The sequence below is a fragment of the Patagioenas fasciata genome, chromosome 2, assembly GCF_037038585.1.
Source record: "Patagioenas fasciata isolate bPatFas1 chromosome 2, bPatFas1.hap1, whole genome shotgun sequence".
NCBI lineage: Eukaryota > Metazoa > Chordata > Aves > Columbiformes > Columbidae > Patagioenas > Patagioenas fasciata.
The window spans coordinates 144,024,550-144,042,379 of record NC_092521.1 but is presented as its reverse complement, the minus strand read 5'-3'; the positions used below and the strand labels follow the sequence as shown (position 1 = coordinate 144,042,379).

At 35.6% G+C, this 17,830-nt stretch overlaps 1 protein-coding gene across 1 annotated transcript in view; it reads left to right on the top strand.

Annotated features, from left to right (window-relative positions):
* Nucleotides 1-17,830, top strand: part of VPS50 (VPS50 subunit of EARP/GARPII complex) — an 89,600-nt gene that overhangs the window by 32,622 nt on the left and 39,148 nt on the right. Inside the window, exons 12-18 of the mRNA XM_065830889.2 lie at nucleotides 720-860; nucleotides 4,178-4,313; nucleotides 9,631-9,728; nucleotides 10,492-10,586; nucleotides 11,260-11,358; nucleotides 14,661-14,751; nucleotides 16,205-16,381. Of these exons, the coding sequence (XP_065686961.1) occupies nucleotides 720-860; nucleotides 4,178-4,313; nucleotides 9,631-9,728; nucleotides 10,492-10,586; nucleotides 11,260-11,358; nucleotides 14,661-14,751; nucleotides 16,205-16,381 (837 nt within the window). The remainder of the gene's footprint in view (nucleotides 1-719; nucleotides 861-4,177; nucleotides 4,314-9,630; nucleotides 9,729-10,491; nucleotides 10,587-11,259; nucleotides 11,359-14,660; nucleotides 14,752-16,204; nucleotides 16,382-17,830) is intronic.

The following is a 17,830-nucleotide window of genomic DNA, read 5'->3' as shown; positions in this document are numbered from 1 at the left end:
ATCAGGGAAACAGCCTGACCTGAAACTCGGGTGTGATTGTCTCAATACCTATACTTTATATAGTTATAATTAGTTATATAATTCAGTACATGTACTGATTTTTTTTCCTGGAAAAAGTAAGTTTCAACAAATGTCATATTTTGTTTCTATTGTCAAGAGAGTTTTTGTAAGAAATTTATTGATGTGATGTGCATGCTTTTCTGTAACACTTAATCCTACTTTATATTCCTCAAGGAACAACTCTGTTTGGCAAGTGAATGGATTGCAGACTTTGTAATTCTGGTTTAATTTTATTAATTACAAAGGAAATATTTTTATTTTAGTGTGAAGTGTTTCCAGTGGGAAAAATAGCACTGATCTCAGCTAATTTATTTTTGACACATTCATCAGTGATTAGGAAAGTAAATGAATGAATGAGTGAATTCTATGATTAAATATATATATAAAATTTATATTTACTAGTGGTAGCGTGAAATAACTGGTGAGTCATAGAGAGAGAATGACAGGGAAAGCCGATTTTACTGATAATACCCAAACTCTTTTATGTTACCCTCCTGTAATATTATCAAGTCTTCTGTTGGGTATTTTTGAAACAAAGATTGGAGGCTGTGCTTAAAATCTTTAAGCATTGAGTATTGAAAAAGACTTACATTAAAGGACTGTGGCATATGACAAATTGAATTTTACTCTTTGATTTTATGTTATTCCTTTTCTTTCAGACAGCAATGGACCAGTTACATATGCACTTCACCCAAGCCATTCACAACACTGTGTTTCAAGTAGTCCTTGGATATGTGGAGCTGTGTGCAGGAAACACAGACACCAAGTTTCAGAAGTTACAGTACAAAGACCTTTGTACAGTATGTTATTCTTGCAAATATGTATATGTTTTAATCTGAATTTTTCCACTGTTTTAAGTGTACCTTATTTAAGTAGGGACTCAGTTATTAAAATAACCCTGCTGTTATTGTAATTTCTTAATACAACCCATAGGCTAATTGAGAGATTGGTTATTCACAACTTAATGCTGATTTTGATTGCACTAAATCTTAGCACTTTGGAGTTAGTGTGCACACTTCTAAATGAAGTATTACATTGTAGGATACAAAGAGGAGATCAAGATTTCAAAACTCCCATATCTTCAGTCTTACATGCTAGTTACTGGAAGCACCATTAACTTTGAACTTTATTCAGTGTGTATAGGCTATATTGACAGTTTCTGTAATACTGCATTTCAGTATTGATTATTGTAGAGATGTGAACTTAACTGGAGTCTTCCCATTACTCCTAACTTTGCATCAGATTTGCTGCGCTTTTTTTATCTAGATAAGGGACAGTGGTAATACTGAGATGCAAAAACCTGATGACAGGCAAATCATGGACTGGGCATAACCATCTATTTTCTTCTAGTATATATTTTAGATGCAGTTTCTTGCATATGTATCTATTTTTTAAATGTTATTAAATGCATTACTGTATTTTGAGTAGCATTTGTACTTCGTTCTTTAATTCTTTCACTTGTTATATTACTGTTACACCCTGAGAAATTTTCTTAAAATTTGGTGGTGGGTAGAGCGAGTATGAGATATTTTAGGTGGTCCATTTAAAACCATCTTCAATGTACTTCAATAATTTCTTTCAGTCACAGACTAAACCGTCATTGTACCTCATCTGCTCAAAGACCCACCCCATCAATTGCAATTTATTAAATCAAAGTGCAGTCACAAGGAGATTGAAGTTCATATTCTTATACACTTTCTACTCTTTGACTTCACAAACCTCCTGGGGTTCTGTAGGTTCAACTAGTAACACACATCTGCATTGAAAACCATTTCATTGTGAAGAGTTGCCCCTTTGACTTCCAAGGCTTACATAATCTAACAGCCTTCATATGAGTGGAAGTAGATTATGAAAAATTAATTTGTCAGGAGTAATTGACGTAAGTATTAATGAAGACAATGAGTAAGGTTCCAAATAGGTTGTATTTGCACTTCATTGAGGTGAAACCTAATAGAAGAAAGCCAGCAAACCCTGAGCTGTGTTCTCTAGATGGCAGCCCTTTCATATTTCTGTTTGTCTTCAGAAGGTGTTTTTGTTTTCATTTCTTAGATTCTAATGCAGTTTTCTTCTGAGTTTTTTGCTTTACACTTCTATATGCCCTTCAGTATTATTTCGCATTCTTTGCTAATATTTATGATACTAAGCCCAATTACTTCCATTTACAAACAGCCCTACTGAGCTCCTCCTGGCATCTTCTACAGATTGAGTGCTGCTGTTAATCCTTACCCTTTACAGTGCAGAAGGATCTGTGGTTTTTACTGTGTGATTACAAAATTATTTCTCATTATTTCTATTTGGTTTTCCTTCTGCAGGACCCTCATGAGATGGTTCTTTAGTTATGTGAGCCTGTAACAGCTGAAATCTGTCAATCTGTAGCTACCCAAATGTTAGGACTATAATGTACTCTGAATACTGCAGTAATTTCCTTGAAATTTATTTATTTATTTTCTAATTTTTCGTGACTCTCTTGGTAACAATTAAGTATTTAGGGACAGGCTGCACCTGGGAAAGTTTAGTGACTGTTACAAATCGTGTTGTTCAGCGTTGGTTGTTACGTATTGCAGTGCATTTGTGAAAATCAGAGCACTGAGTAAGCTGGATTACCATAGCAATTCCATTCCTAACTACCTGTAGAAAAAATACCGGCAGTTTTTAATCTCTCGCGTTCAGTTGTCAGGGAATAAACTGTTTAAGGCTAAAATATGAGCCTTCTTTCTCCATGTCTGGTTCCAGTGAGAACCCTCTTCAAGCTGTCTACACTGTTAGGACAGGATGCTCTTAACATGTAAGTGGTTATGCCATGCTTACTCTAATTAAACAATGGAAGTCATACAAAATTGAACTCCTCCGTTTTGGGAAGACGTCTTGTGTGTTTCTAAAAATCTTTCTAAATGGACTCATTTAGCTCATTTCCATTTTACATGGGTAGTGGGAAACTACAGTGGGTTTTTTGCTTTGTTTTAATTTTTTTTGTTTGTTTCCTTCTGGAAGTCAGATGCTGTGGGCTTTTTAAAAAGAATAGTGTTTTCCGTAATTTTTAGCCATTCATGTAAGTTATGTGCCTGTGCATTCTGAGTCACTATTTCCTTGTTGAGCATTTCTTTTCCTAGTGATATGCCATGTTCTAACTTTTACATCTATTCTCCTTTTGAATGCTACTGGAACAGGGTACAGTTTGGTACAGCTAGGATGTGCATTTTTGGGTTGACCTGCAGTATCTGCATGGTAAAACCGAACTTGCCGTGTGGGAAGTCAACTGTGGACGCTGAAGTAGCAATGAGAAAGTATGAACTGTTTTCTGCAACAGTGTTAGTTTGAAGTGCTGATTTCCACACTTCTCTGAGAACCTTTAAACAATAATGTAATTGAAATCACATTTGTGCAGCTGGACTTTGCCCTTGTTTATAAGCTGTGAGACTGTGCTGGTTCACAGCAAGTGAGATGAGGGTCACGTACCATTGTCGCCCAGATAAGCAATATATTTTACAGTCTTTTCTTTACCCAGCAAGACCCCTTCTCAAATTCATCCCTTGACCTGACAATCTTATCTTAGATATTTCTACTGTGGATCTATTTCTCTGATACTCTTTCCCTAATGAACGTCTTAAAACACAATTGGCTGGATGGAGCAGGGTGGATCAGGGAGGTAGGGCAGATGCCATCTACGTTTGGTTTTGTTTTTAAACGCCTTTTTTATACAGCATTCGATCCAATGGGGCGCCAGCCAGGATGACTTCTGTACTATTCAACTATGAGTATCTGTGTCATTGACCTGATGCAGAGTCCACATGTCACAGGGGTGGCTGCACCCCTCTCTGAGTGTGTGACTTCTGTATCTACCTTGGTGTTCCATAAATATAAGAGGTGATTAATTTATGGACTAACTGAAGAAAATTTTTTTAAAAAAGGTGCTCACATGTGAGCTTTGTGCATTTAGACAGCATTTGATTTGTTGACTACAATCGGGCATTCATTGACTCTCAACAACTTTTGAAAACGAAACTGATGTACATCAAACACTTCAGCTGTATGAATAGGGAGGGTTTTGTATGGTTTTGCCTCTGAAAAAAGTGAACACAGTTGTTAAGTTTCACAATATTATTTTGCTTTTCTGTAGCATATTACATCAGACAGCTACATTCCATGCCTTGCTGATCTCTGCAAAGCTCTCTGGGAAGTCATGCTCAGTTACTACCGAACGATGCAGTGGCATGACAATCATGACCAAGATGAGGCAGCAGCTGTGTCTTCTGGTAAGAAACTGTTCTGGAAACAAAACCTCTGATATTTGGAAATATCTTACGCTCAAGTTGTTAATTTGTGTGTTGATACCTTTGTGGTCTTGACTCAGTGCCTTTAGCATTATTGCTTGTAGTGTCTGAATTTGTTGAAACTATTATTTCAGGTGAAATTTTTATAAACATATCGATTAAAACTAAGAGTTAGAATATTTAATTTTGACATGAACCAAGTGAAGAAAGATCCTGAAGTTTTGAGTGAATTGCCCATTCTCAATAGTATTTACTTTTAAATTTAAAATAACTTCAGATGATTACATTTCCTTCCCTTGTTTTCATTTTATTGTGGTCTTCACATGTGTAAAATAAAGCAGATATCATAAAGAGTTTGTTGCATGGAAGCATTATCACAGTAGACTACTTACTGAGCTCCACATGTAGTTTTAAAAATAGTTCCCCTTAGTGTGGTTGCTTGTGATACCCTGAAGAAAGAAAATCATTTGTACAGCAAAACTTTTTAAAGGAACCATTAAGCTGAATAAAGTGGCATATTCAATTGCATGGATAATTTTAAATGCATTGCTTTTTAAATGTGTGCCAGAGTATATTGGTATGTTCGCTACTAATTCCCTAAATCTTCTGTCACTCATTTTTCAAGTTTCTGGAGATGTTGTGGCTTAACTGTAATGTACAAATAGAATATATTTGAGCTGCTAAATCACTTTTTCAAATACCTCAGCAATGATAAAGCACACAAAAGGGAATTTCACAAGTATAATTTAATTTCAGAGGGACTATAAATATCTGCCAAATGTCTGTTTTTAATAAAAGTCATTGCTCATGCTGTAGTAATTATTAAACCTGTACAGATAAGTCTCATTCCATATTTATTGATTTAATAGCTGCGATATGTGCTACAGCCAAAAAGTATCATTCCTGTAAGGAGGGTGGGTATGTCGGAAGGAACCATGGAGACAGTTCTGGAAATTACTCTAAAATTGTTCCCTCAATTAAACTCCATAGACTGAACCAATAGAAGGAGCAACCTTAACTACTGTATGTGGATCTGGCTTTTATAATGTTAAAAACTCAAAAAGTTGTCCCAGTATTATTCTCTTGTTGTCCCATTTAATGTCATCAGTTTTACAAAATACCTTAAAGGGGTCAAGACACTCTCGTTCTTAGGGCCAAACCCAGCTGTAGAAGTGAGAAGCTGGGCTTAGAAGGCATGAATTACATATTTTAATAGTGAAGTTTATCCCAAAGAAGTCCTGCATAGATTATGGAAAGGAGGCTGCACTTCATCTAGATCGTGTGTCACGTATTTGTGATTATTAATGCCTGTTACAGATGTTAAAATGTACTTTGCATAACTTGTAAATAATTGCCCTTCTGCATTTCTGAGGAAAGAATTGTGTCTGCTTTATATTATTAAATGTTCTGCTTACTTGTGTTCTGAGAAATAGTCTAGGTTGAGACTGAAGAGCAAAATGGAATAGTAACTTTTACAACAGGATTTGTTTTGTTTGCAATGTTTACAGGAGAGAGTCTTTGAGATTGAGGATTTTTACTTTTTTCCCTAGAATGGAATTAAGAATTTGCAGTTGTTCTTTCAGTTATAGTGTGGACTGGTCTTTGGGCATTACTTTTTTTAAGGTCAATTAAAAAAGCCTTTACTTGGAAAAAACTAAATGGAAACAGATAATCATCTCTAGATACAAATGCAATCCTAAAAATTTTTAAGGCATGAGACGTATTTAGTACCTTTCATGAAATAGCACATACTAATGGGATTTAGTTTGCTGAAGTGTTATAACAGAGTAGCAGCAAGTCATAGTGAAATGTATGGTGTTGATAGTTCTGTGAATCATCAAATAACAACACAAGTAATTGCTCTAACGTGCTCTAGGAAAGACAGAATTAAGTGTTCATATGTAGGGCTTGTTTAATCATACTGAGGATAAAATTACTGAATTAAAAGTATCAACTCTGTAGCGTGAAATGAGTTCGATGTCACATTTAATGAACTGCTACTTATTCTTTGATTTTGTTGTTCATATAGTAAACAGCAAACTGCTGTGATACAGTTTTTACCCCTGAAAATCAACTGCTTACTGGAAAATATTCCATTGCACATTGGTCATGGTTAAAGCATTGTTTGTGTTTATAGTATAGAATCAAAGGAGAAATGAATTTAAAAAGGACCTGGGCAGATCATTTTGTCTTCCCTGCTGAAAGCAAAGTGAACTTCAAAGTCGCATTGATTTGTGTGAGACCCTGTCTGGTTCAGTTGGATTTTCACATACTGTAAAATTTACTGTGACGTTGATGTAATTCACATGTGTTCCTGAGACACTAATTTAACAGAAGAACTGAAACTAAGCAGTAAAATGATCACTACAGCATTTAAACTCCTGATTAGACAAGTGTATTCCTAGTGGTAAATTTGCTAACAACTAGAAGAGATTCCCTGAAAAGTAAGAAGAAAATGATGCAAGATATAAATTTAATTGCAACTATTTTAATTTCCAAAACATTCAGTTTATAATACTGCACAAATTTTGTGCAAGGCCTGCTTGGTATTCAAAGAACGAAGCTAGAGGGCAATGATTCGATTGATTTATTTTTTTTCTTTTTCCCCTGACTAGCAAGGATTAAAGCAAACCCTTTTGTTATGACTGAAGGCTGCCTTTACAAATTTTGGAGAAATACTGAGAAACCTGAAAAATTACTGTATTTAACTCCGGCATCTAGAGCAAAAACTCCTGGATGCTTCTGATTCTTATTTTTATGTGAAATTATGAATATGTATGTATTCTGCTCCCTGTTCCAAATTCTTCGAAGCAAAGAAGTGTAAATTCTTGTGGATCTTTGTCCAATCCTTGGTTTTCAAGAAAATTATCCTAAATTCATGTGTTAAATTAGCTGCAGTACAGTTCATTGAAAGACTGGAAACAAGACCTCTTAGCATGACTGGGCATAATCCAGGAGCAACGGGAGAATGCCAGAGAGAATATTGCATGGATTTTTATTGAACAGTAGCATCTATATGATTCTGTCCAACCATCCCTTCATAAATGTCAGTTTGTGAAGACAACGACTATGGTCTTAATCTTGAGAAGAGACTTGGCATCATTCTGCAGAAGTATCAAAGTGAGGAGCTTCCGGAAACTTCTAAAGAGTGTGCTGTGACTAAGACAGCTGGTTGTGTTTACTTATATAGTCAGAGAAAGCATAAGTGTTTCCCTAGTTGTCTAATTTTTTCTGTTTATATTTTGTTTAATCTTCCATGATAAATCACTTTAGAAAACACATGTCAGAATTATTGCTTTCAGGAGAAGAGGAACATATTTAGGTACAGCTACTAAATTGTAATTTATGTATACAGTGGCTAATATTTATTTTAGTATTTTTCTTTCATGAGGAAAAATTTCTTTAAGTGCCCTGCAACAGTAGATATAGTATGTTTGAATCTTTTTTTCACATCAAACAGCCTCTTATCTTCTCATTTTGAGTAAGTAGGGTAAGTTCTTATTTTACCTGCAAAAGCAGTCTTAATGACGTTAAATGGGAAGGAGCTGAACACAGCTTTGTGGCCTTGGAAGAAATTAATAGCTATCCCTAATATAAACCCAAATTCCAGAATATATTTTATTATGCTTTTAATTGTGAGGAGGAGTTACTCAACTGAAAGTACTGCAGGTCTGTTCTGCACGCATCTGAGTACGTTGGTTAAAGTCTTGTATCCAGCTTCCCATTCCTTACAGGGCTCATGCGGCATTTTGGTCCAAGGCCTTCATCACTTCAGAATTCCTTATTGATGCTAGGAAGAATTTTTTCTTTTTTTTTTTTAATCCGAATGATGTGTTCCGCAAGTTAGGGCTGGCCAAGAGGCCAGTGTCAGTCATTGAGGAGCGGTGAAACGTTCTACTCTTTACCTTCCTGTCCGCACTGTAGCATTGATATATCTACCTGGTCACGAAGTAGAACAGTTTTAAAAAGAGTCCGTCTTTCAAGAATGTAATCTAAGGCAAGAACGTTACACATGGCGGAGTCTGTTAGACATGTCCTTCTTTTTTCCAGGTAGGCCCAAATGATAGAAAGGGACTGTTTCTCCGATGATATCATAAGTGACTTCCTTAATTGATTTAGTTAGTTGTTTTCTCCAGGTCCCCCTCTGGACTCCTTTAGGATCTGCACTTTGTGCTGCCTGTTCCAGTGACTCATGGGCAGCAGGGAGGAGACTTCTGATCTGTGTGCAAAATGATCGCTTGGCCCTCGGGGGTGGTTTTTGAGAAGAAATGCTCAGACTGGGAGTAAGGGAAAGAAATGTCTTTGAGTTGGGAACCTGTATGTGGAGGTAGAGATGAGACCAGCTGGTCCAGGATCAAGGGAGTGAATAGTCTTCTCAAGTACTGAAAACTAGCTGGAGGTTGCACAAGAGATGGAAAGACAGACTGGAGATGCACAGTAGTGTTGGGGTACTACAGGAAATCTTACTAGAATAATTTTTCTGTGCTTGCAGCCTCTTGAATGATCGTGTGGGAGGAGGGCTGTGTGCTTTGTAATATTGCAGTGTAATATTTTATGTGAATTTTTATCTTTCATGTCAAATCACTAATATATATTTCCTCCGTCGGGAGAAGAGAGAACCACGTACAGGAGAAGATTACTGTGCGTTACAGTGCTTTTTTGAAAAGTGACCAGTACTGTGGGAATGAAGGTTTTAGAATTAGATAAAATAATTTGGAAGAATGAAAGACACCAGATTATATGATTGACATTACTTCATGCATAAGCGCAGATTAGCGTGAGAGAGGGGAAAAAAATAAAAGAACATGCTATGTTATTCTCATAGTTCACGGAAGAAGTTTCAGTATTTTTCCTCAGAGTTGCTGACAGAATTTACTGGGGCAGAAAGTTAAAAATCTTGCTTCTGAGATTTTTACTTTCATGATTCTTGTCTGCAAAAGGTAGAATATCTTAGAGAATCTTGTTGTAGATGATAAGCAGTGCTCACTGCAACATTCAACTTTATCTTTTGTATTTAAAATATCGGTATCTGTTACACTTTGTCCTTTTTTTTTAATTTTTATTGAATGGGGTATCTTGCTTACGTAAAAACAATCAGAAGCTCTCCCGGTCTGCATTAGTATATAATATTTATACGTGCTTTATTTGTTTCCTTTCAAAAGTTTAGAGCAATAGAGCTCTCCTGAAGTTTGCATAATGGATAATATGATAATGGCCTAGGCAGAAGTTTCATTATGGCTAGACAACTAGGATGCATTTCAAGGCTTCTGGAAATATGTACAATGTCTTTCATCTTCAGTTGCAGATGGCAGCAATGTGATTGGAACAGAAGAGAACAGTTTTGACCGCAGCTATGTAAAAAAGAAATTGGAACATGGGCTTTCACGAATATGGCAGGTATGTTTTTTGATCTATTTTTTTTTTCCTAAATATTTATCTCCTGGCCAGTGCACCAGCCTCCCACTGGGAATAATTACAGTTAAATTTATACTGATCTTCTTAAAAAAATCTCTCCAGGGATTTTTTTTTTTCAAGTGATTTCTTTTGAGCTAAATATATTAAAACCATGGAAATATAATTTCCATGACTCAGTCAGTACTTGGTTGCTATGATTACAAACTCAGTCAAGATCCCAAAACATAGTAACATGACTTTCAGCCTCATTCCACTTCTCCCAACCTGTGTGTTGCCCCACAATCTGTTTTCTTCTCATGTGCTTTTTCTCTGTTAGCACAGTCACACTGCTTTATGTTTCTGGTGTAACTGTAGCTGTGGAGAGCCTGATGTCTTGTGAACCTGCCTGGTTTCACAGTATTTCTGGTCTGACTGCTGGATCAGTTTGATGTGCAGTGAGACCCCAAGTGTATGGTGACAAACCTGTAAAATTTTATCTGTCATTTGGAGTTTTTTTTTTTTTTTTGAGTGACAATAAAGGATCTAGGATTGACCTGGTCTTATAGAATGTTCAAGAAAATTATTATAATAAAATTTAGAAAGTCAATGAGAAATCATTCATATTACAAAAAATTGAGTTCTACTCTAATCTCACAAATAAGGATAAGTGCAAACAAACCAAAAGAACCAACGAATGAGGCACTTGAGCCTTCACCTTTTTGTCTGTAGTGCAGTAAGTATGCAACAACTTGTTTGTGTTTTGTAGGATGTTCAACTGAAAGTGAAAACATATCTTCTGGGAACAGATCTGTCTAACTTCAAATATGATGACTTCATATTTGTACTTGATGTCACCAGCAGGTACACCCTTGTGGTTATAACACCACTTAATACATGTACACAAACTTGAATTCTAGTAAGGCAGCACAGTTAATTAAGGCTGATACTTACATTCTGATGCCAGTATTGTTCATATCTACTGATAGTTTGAAGAGCACTTCTTTATGTGGGAGTTTATGAGGATGTATTTGGGAGAGGTAATATAAATTGTTTGGCTGCTCAAGTAGTGCATAAGTATGATATGATCTCAGTATTGTCCACCTTTAAGACTTCAGATGTGCAGATCTGATGATTTTGATGTCTCTAAAAGCTTTTAAAGGGACTCTCACTCCAGAGCAGTAAAATACTGTTGTACTGCTAACCTGTACATATTATATCCTTCTGTTTTGGTAATAAAATGGTGGACTTGGACTGTGAGCTGTACAGTTTTCCCTGCATAATAGGATCTCAAAAAGACATTTGTTTTGCTTATGGCTCTTTGTCGCTATGTTTATGGGACTTTATGATAGGATTTGGAGGAAAATGAGACATGGACCTTTGTTGAACCAGTGAAGTGTTTGCAACTTAACATTCATGCTCTGTTTCTATTGAGATACTTGTATGCTCGTGGTAATAGTTGAGGCTTGTAATTGAGGTTGGAACAGCAATATTAATAAATCAATACATATTTCTAAACTTTGCTTTATTCTTATAGACTGATGCAAGTTGGAGAAGAATTTTGTGGCAGTAAGTCTGAAGTTTTACAAGAATCTATCAGAAAACAAAGTGTTAACTATTTCAAAACATACCACAGGTGAGCTTACTATATGTACAGTGGATGAATCTTATGGTATTCATCTTTGTTGAGTTTAACTTTTAATGCTTTCCAATGAGTTCCTGAACTGAAGTTGACAGATGGTGGATTATGTCTCATGATGTGAATAGAGCTCTGAACCCTGAAGAAGGGGAGAGGGTGGAGAAAGTTGTGGAAAAGTCTCGTTCTGCAGCAGGCAAGCCAGATAAAGATGGAAATCTTTTTATGTAGAATTTCAGTAGTTTTTCAGGCTGCCTATTAAGCTGTCTCCTGGGATCCTGAGGATGAACACCTCTGAAATCCATACTTCCTAGCAAAATTGTTACTTCTTGCCATTACATAAAGAGACCTGATGAGATGTGTCTGTTAAATAATTTTTTCAATATGCAGTTTTGTCTTTTATCAAATAAGATGTTTAGAACTGAGTCAAGTTTTCCTAGTTTATTTATTGGCAGTATCTAATTTTGTTTCATTAAACTCTGCTAATCATATCTGGGGCCAGTTGTATGTGCTGTCATGTGCAGGCAGTCTCTGGCCTCGGAAGTGATACGTGGCTATGACAACTTCAAGACTTGTCTGTTTGTTTTGATTTCTTGATTTCCCAAATGCTTTGGTTTGGATGTTTGACAAATCTTTCATTCTGGTTATCTAGCATTTATCTTCTTTCTGCATGTAAAAAAACTAGGAAGATATGAGAAGAAATACAGCCTTCCTTGCTCTAAGGAACTCTTACTGTCCCAGTCTTGGTCTGTTTGTCCTCTGTTGTATGGAAGCTGCCATACAAGTAATACATCCAAACCCATTTGGTCTGAGACTTTCTGCCTAAAATCCATAAAGTATGAAAATTATGAGGAGAACATGAGACAGTGTCTAAATTCAGAAGCTGAGAATGTGATTTGGAATATCTTCAGCTTTTGTAGTTTATAGCTAGGATTTCTTTCTGGGCATTTGATAAAGGTCTTGATTCCAGTTGTCTGAAAAGCTTGAGCCTTAATCAGATGCACATTATGTCTTGTTAGGAGATGAGCTGATCAAGAAACCATGCCACCTATCTTAATTTCTTGAAAGCATTTCAGAACCTTAAACTGAATTTCATGAAGTAATTTGGAAACTGCACTTGAAGCTCTAGGTTCATAAGAGCTATTTTGGTGTACCTGTCTTTTACTACACTGACTTACCACATAGTGCCTGATTTGGTTAAGTAAACACAATGTTGACCATTATGATTTGCTTATGTTTAAAGGACCTATTTAAGAGCTTAGGGAATCAGAGACCAATTTTCTGAATTATCTTTGAGTAAAATAAAAGTTAAGGAACATTGATGGAACAGGTATAGAAATTATATTTTTTTGAAATAACTCATGTTTTTTATTAAGGTAATGTTTCTTGTAATTCTTGTGAAAATAAAAGGGAATACATATTGATATATCTCAAATTATGTGAACCTTTCAATACTTTTTACATATTTTATGCTGTGTTTGTAATGTGAAGATTAATTGGCTGTTTTCATGCTCAGAAGGAAAAATATGTAAAGGCTTTTCTCCCAGTTATATCCCTCAAATTGATTTATATAAAAGCTTTAAGCATCTTGCCGTTTCAGATCAAGCTAATGTGGCTTTCAGTCCTCTTGTGTATTTAATTGCAGGGGAAAAAAAAAAAAAAGCAAGCTAGTGCTTTTAAGGATTCATTAGAACCTAAAAGCTACATAGAGCTGCAATGCCCGGAGTCCAGGAGTAATCAGTTCTTTGATTGTAATTTGACATATGTGGCCTCCTGGGCGGTGTGGAGTTTTAGAGAACTGCCAACACAGAGAAAGTAGCAAAGGGACTGGTCATGTCATTCAAAAAGCCTAGAAGAGCAATGTCATACTAGAGCATAGATGAAGCCTTTTTTGGGTAAAATTTTATTGTTTTGAAAAATTAGAATGAGCTTTTGACAGAGAACATCAGTAAAGCGACTTTTGGAGTGCAATTTACTTGTTATCTTGATGAGTTTGTAAAAAGGTGTGTGTGATCGCTAAAGCTTTTCAGGGAACGAATACATCAGACCTTCTGTGTGTGCCTCTTTTCAAACTTGTGAACTGGTGAAAATGAAGAATGTTTGTTCAAGGACTTTGCCAGTACCTTGATTTCAGCTCTGAAATGATAAGAAAACTGGTGTTGTGTGGCTTTTAAATGTTTCCTTTTGTATGTCTTTTTCTCCTTAGTTTTCCTCTCAAAGAATTTTAATCTGTAACACTGATTTTTTACAGCATCTCTATCCGTTGTTTCTATTGGCTTTACTGTGAGAAGATTTGCAAGCTATGGGTACTCAATGCCTCAAAAATAGCACTTGAAGTCTATTTGCATTTAACTGGTGAATTCAAATAGACACAGCAAACTGTAGCCGTAATTCAACATATTGCCCATTTTGTTGAGGCAAGAAAGTTTTAATTATAGTGGTGATTATAGTTTGTTATTGAAATAGTGGTATTTCTTGAATGTTTTCTTTCCTAATTAGAAACCCAGGACATAATTTACCAACTACTACTTGTTAAACAAAACAATGTACCGTATATTAAGAAGATACAGCAATGTGACCTCAATAAGCACTTATTGCTGTCTTTTCCTATATGAATTCCTGATTATGTGACAAAAATATTTTCTTTAATGAAGGTTTTTCTGCTTATGGCTGAACAGAGGCTTTTCTAATGATTAAAAACATGAGAGAAACAATGCAGAGATATGATGGCTTGATTATGTTTCCCTAATAGATTTTCTGTATTAGTACCAAGGTAAAGTTCTGCTATGCAGAGAAATATAGCTTAGGAGATTAATAGCCATTTAAGTGTTTTCTCCTCTAAAAAGCTGAGATGTCTGTAGAATGTTAGTTCTTTCCACTTCCCTTTGCTACCTGTCAGCTTCAGTGTGTTTGAAAGAAGCATCCGTCTTGTCTGGGCTCACAGAAGCTGTTGTACTGCTGAGTATTAGTATATATTACATTTCTTTCTACACTTTACATGGAGGAAAAAAGGTCATAGATGTTTCTCTATACTTTCTAATAGTTTTGACAAAAAAATTTGTTTCCAAATTGTGCTGGTTGACATTCTTTGGGAATTTCTCCAGAGATGTCATAAAACATACACTGTGTTAGTAGCCACAGCTTTTAGGTGGTCTGTCAGTTGAAAGAATCATTTAAACAATTTTAAAGTGTGACTTTTAATACAGTTTTTGAAGGTGTTTTTTACTGCATAAGTTAAATAATTGTCTACTTCCTGATTTACTCTTGCTGCCAATTAAATGCATTCATTCATTGTATTTCAGAACCCGTCTTGAAGAATTAAGAATGTTTTTGGAGAATGAGACCTGGGAACTTTGTCCGGTTAAATCCAGCTTCAGTATTCTGCAGCTTCATGTACGCTCTATGAATAACACATACAAATGTATTAATATTTCAGTAGCTAAGAGTCCTGTTTTTTTGAGTAGTTACATCCATGAACTACTGTGCAAATGTTTTTAATGGCTGCTGAAAACGTCTAAATTTCACTCCATGATATTGGAAACTTAAGATTCAAATGGTTTTAGAGCAGTATTTCAGGCAGATAGAGGTTTGCAGAAGACGCTAGAATTGTAAGCATAATGTTATCCTTTATTTTTCATAGTTTAATGTGCTGTTAATATGTCAGTTTTGCATTTCTAAATTATTTATCTAATTTATTTATCTAAACTATTTATCTAATTATTTATTTAATTCTTCTGTGGTAAACTCCACCTGGAAGCAAGTAATTTTGTTTGCTCACCTGCTGTGAGTGATTTTTGTGATGTTTAGCATGCAGTGGCTGAATTTCACCTCTTTTGACAAATGAAATGTGAGTACCTATGATTAAAACTGTCACTCTAGTGCAAAAATGGATATAGCCGAACAATCTCAAGAAAAAGATAATTTTGCAGCTTCTGTAGTGTTAACTGAAAGTAAGCAAGAGGCTACTGGGGCAGTAATAGCATGGAAGGAAGAGGAAGAAGGACCCTCAGTAGCATCCAATAGTAAAATAAGTAATATTTTTAATAGAAACATGGGATTATAAATCCATACATACTGCTCAAGGGACTGGAGCAGCAGAAAATGGCAGAAAGTAACTAATTCATTTGAACAGAAACCGAACATTGCAGTCCTTTTAGCTGTTTTTGTTTTGATCTTTAAACCTTAAGATAAATGGTAATGTACATTTTGCCTTTAGTGAAGATGAATAGCTAAAGTTTAATAGATAAAAATGATATGTCAACTGAGATAAGTCAAGGTTAAGATTTTAAGAAAAGAATCTCTAAAATAATATCTTATGTACCCTATTTAACCCATATGTTTGCAAAAGTCTGTGCACTCACCCAGTCGTCAGAAACTTTATGTGCAATTAAAAGTCGTACATTTTGAAAAGAACTTTTTAAAAATAAAATATTAAGAAAAAAATTCAGCTTTAGTAAATTATCAGGTAACTTGCGTAAATAATACTACATTTTTTGATAGAATGTATGTCTTGTTTTATCTCCTACTTGCTGTAAAATAAAAACCCCACTTAGTTTTCACCTAGTTTTAGACAGTGAATATTTTCAGAATGCAGATGTATAACATGTCATAGCCAAAACCCGCTAAAATCCGAAAGACAAGCCATATAAGGTTGCCAATTTCAAGGTTAACTTGACACAGCATGAAAAACATCTTTAAATAAGCAGCAAGCTTTGGCTGAAAGTTTGCATATCAGGTTAATTGTCCACAAGTTTGTTGTTATGCTCTATTTTTATGGAACTGAAATTGTAACAATACTGAAACTGTCTTGTTGGTGACTAAAATTGTACTTCATTTCTATTAATAGGAGTTTAAGTTCATGGAGCAGTCACGTTCCCCATCTGTGTCACCTAGTAAGCAGCCTGCATCAGCAATTTCAACAACAGTAACATTATTCGAGCAGTACTGTAATGGAGGAAACCCTTTTGAAATTCAGGCCGACAGCAAAGATGACGAGACAGAAGACGTGTTAGCTTCCAATGGGGTATGGAGTCTTTCAGAATAAAAAAAAAAAAAAGGAAAAGCAAATGTAGCTGTCAGTAAATGGTGTTTTATTTTGTGTAGCAATGATGGCGGATTGTCTTGGTACAAGGATCAGTTGACTGCAGCCACTTCAGTCCTTTAATTAGGCAGGTTGCTTTGCTTTTAACAGTGACAGATAGACAGGTATCCTCTTTTGAAGTTCAGTTTGTTTTACAGTGGATCAATATTTTTTTCTGCTGAAGACGAGTGTTCCTGTAGACCAGCAAGACGTGTTCCACCTAAATTAGTATTTTTCCAGGGGTTTAAGTTAGCTTTCTTTGTGGAAGTAATTTTGTCATCTTAGGACTGGCTCTCTGGCTTCTTAGGAAAGAAACATTGTGGATTGCTCCTTCTGTTGTGTTTGTTCACATCTCAAATATTGCAGGATATTTTTTGCCACCTTTTGCATGTAGAATAATATGGAAGGTATACTGAGGCTGAGTAACATCTCAATAACAAAAAGGAATAATTGTTGGAACATGATTTCATTCTCCTCTGATTCCTTGCAGGTCACTGCTAGCAAATAAGTGCATATGCTGTCCCCATAGTTTTGTGCAGTGACTTTTAAGCAGAAGTTGTAGAAGGTTACAATTGTCTTTATTTCTTGATTGTGGATATGTTGAGCAATTGTTCTTTTTGTTTGCACACTTGTATGAGATATGAAAACTTTCGCTACAAGTTAGAACAGACCTGTTTCATTCTTTCCAGTTTTAATACTTTGCCCTTCAGAATCTGTTTCACGTAGCTAAAGTAAAATTTAAATGATATCAGTTTCCCGTGCACTAAGCTTTTACTTCTATGATCGTGAAATCATTTGACTAAAAATGAGGTAACAAATGCTGATGACTGTGTTGGACATACTGATTTGTTGATGTTTGCCAGCTTGAAGCATGATACAGCAGCCAAGCGGACTGCTGTCAGTAATACCCTCTTCTGTCTTTAGTCACATATTATTTGTTTCTCCTTTTCTCCAACGATTAACCTATTTGGAGAAGTAATAGAGCTTAAAAGCAAGAAAAAAAAAGATCTAGCTCTCTGTACAAATGTAGTGTTTCAAGTGCAAACTCTGTACTTGAATAATACAGTAATAGTTCCACAGGAATTGCCATATTATGTGAGACCAATGGTGGTTCTCTTACAGCATCCCACTTCTGGTGATGATTAGCACAGGCGCTGTGGGCTCATGAGGGATAATCAGTCTGGCAAGTCTCACTGGGAGACTTTGTGACCTGCATGGGTTACAAAATGTAAATGTGCAGGATGGTTTTCCTCTGTTTGTTCCAGAATTATCTTGAGAAAAAGGCAAAGAAGCCACCCCCACCCCAGAACCATATTCTTTACAGTAATGGAGTAATATCATTATCCAGGAGGTTACCTGTTACCTTTGTTGCCTTATTACCACATGGAGCAA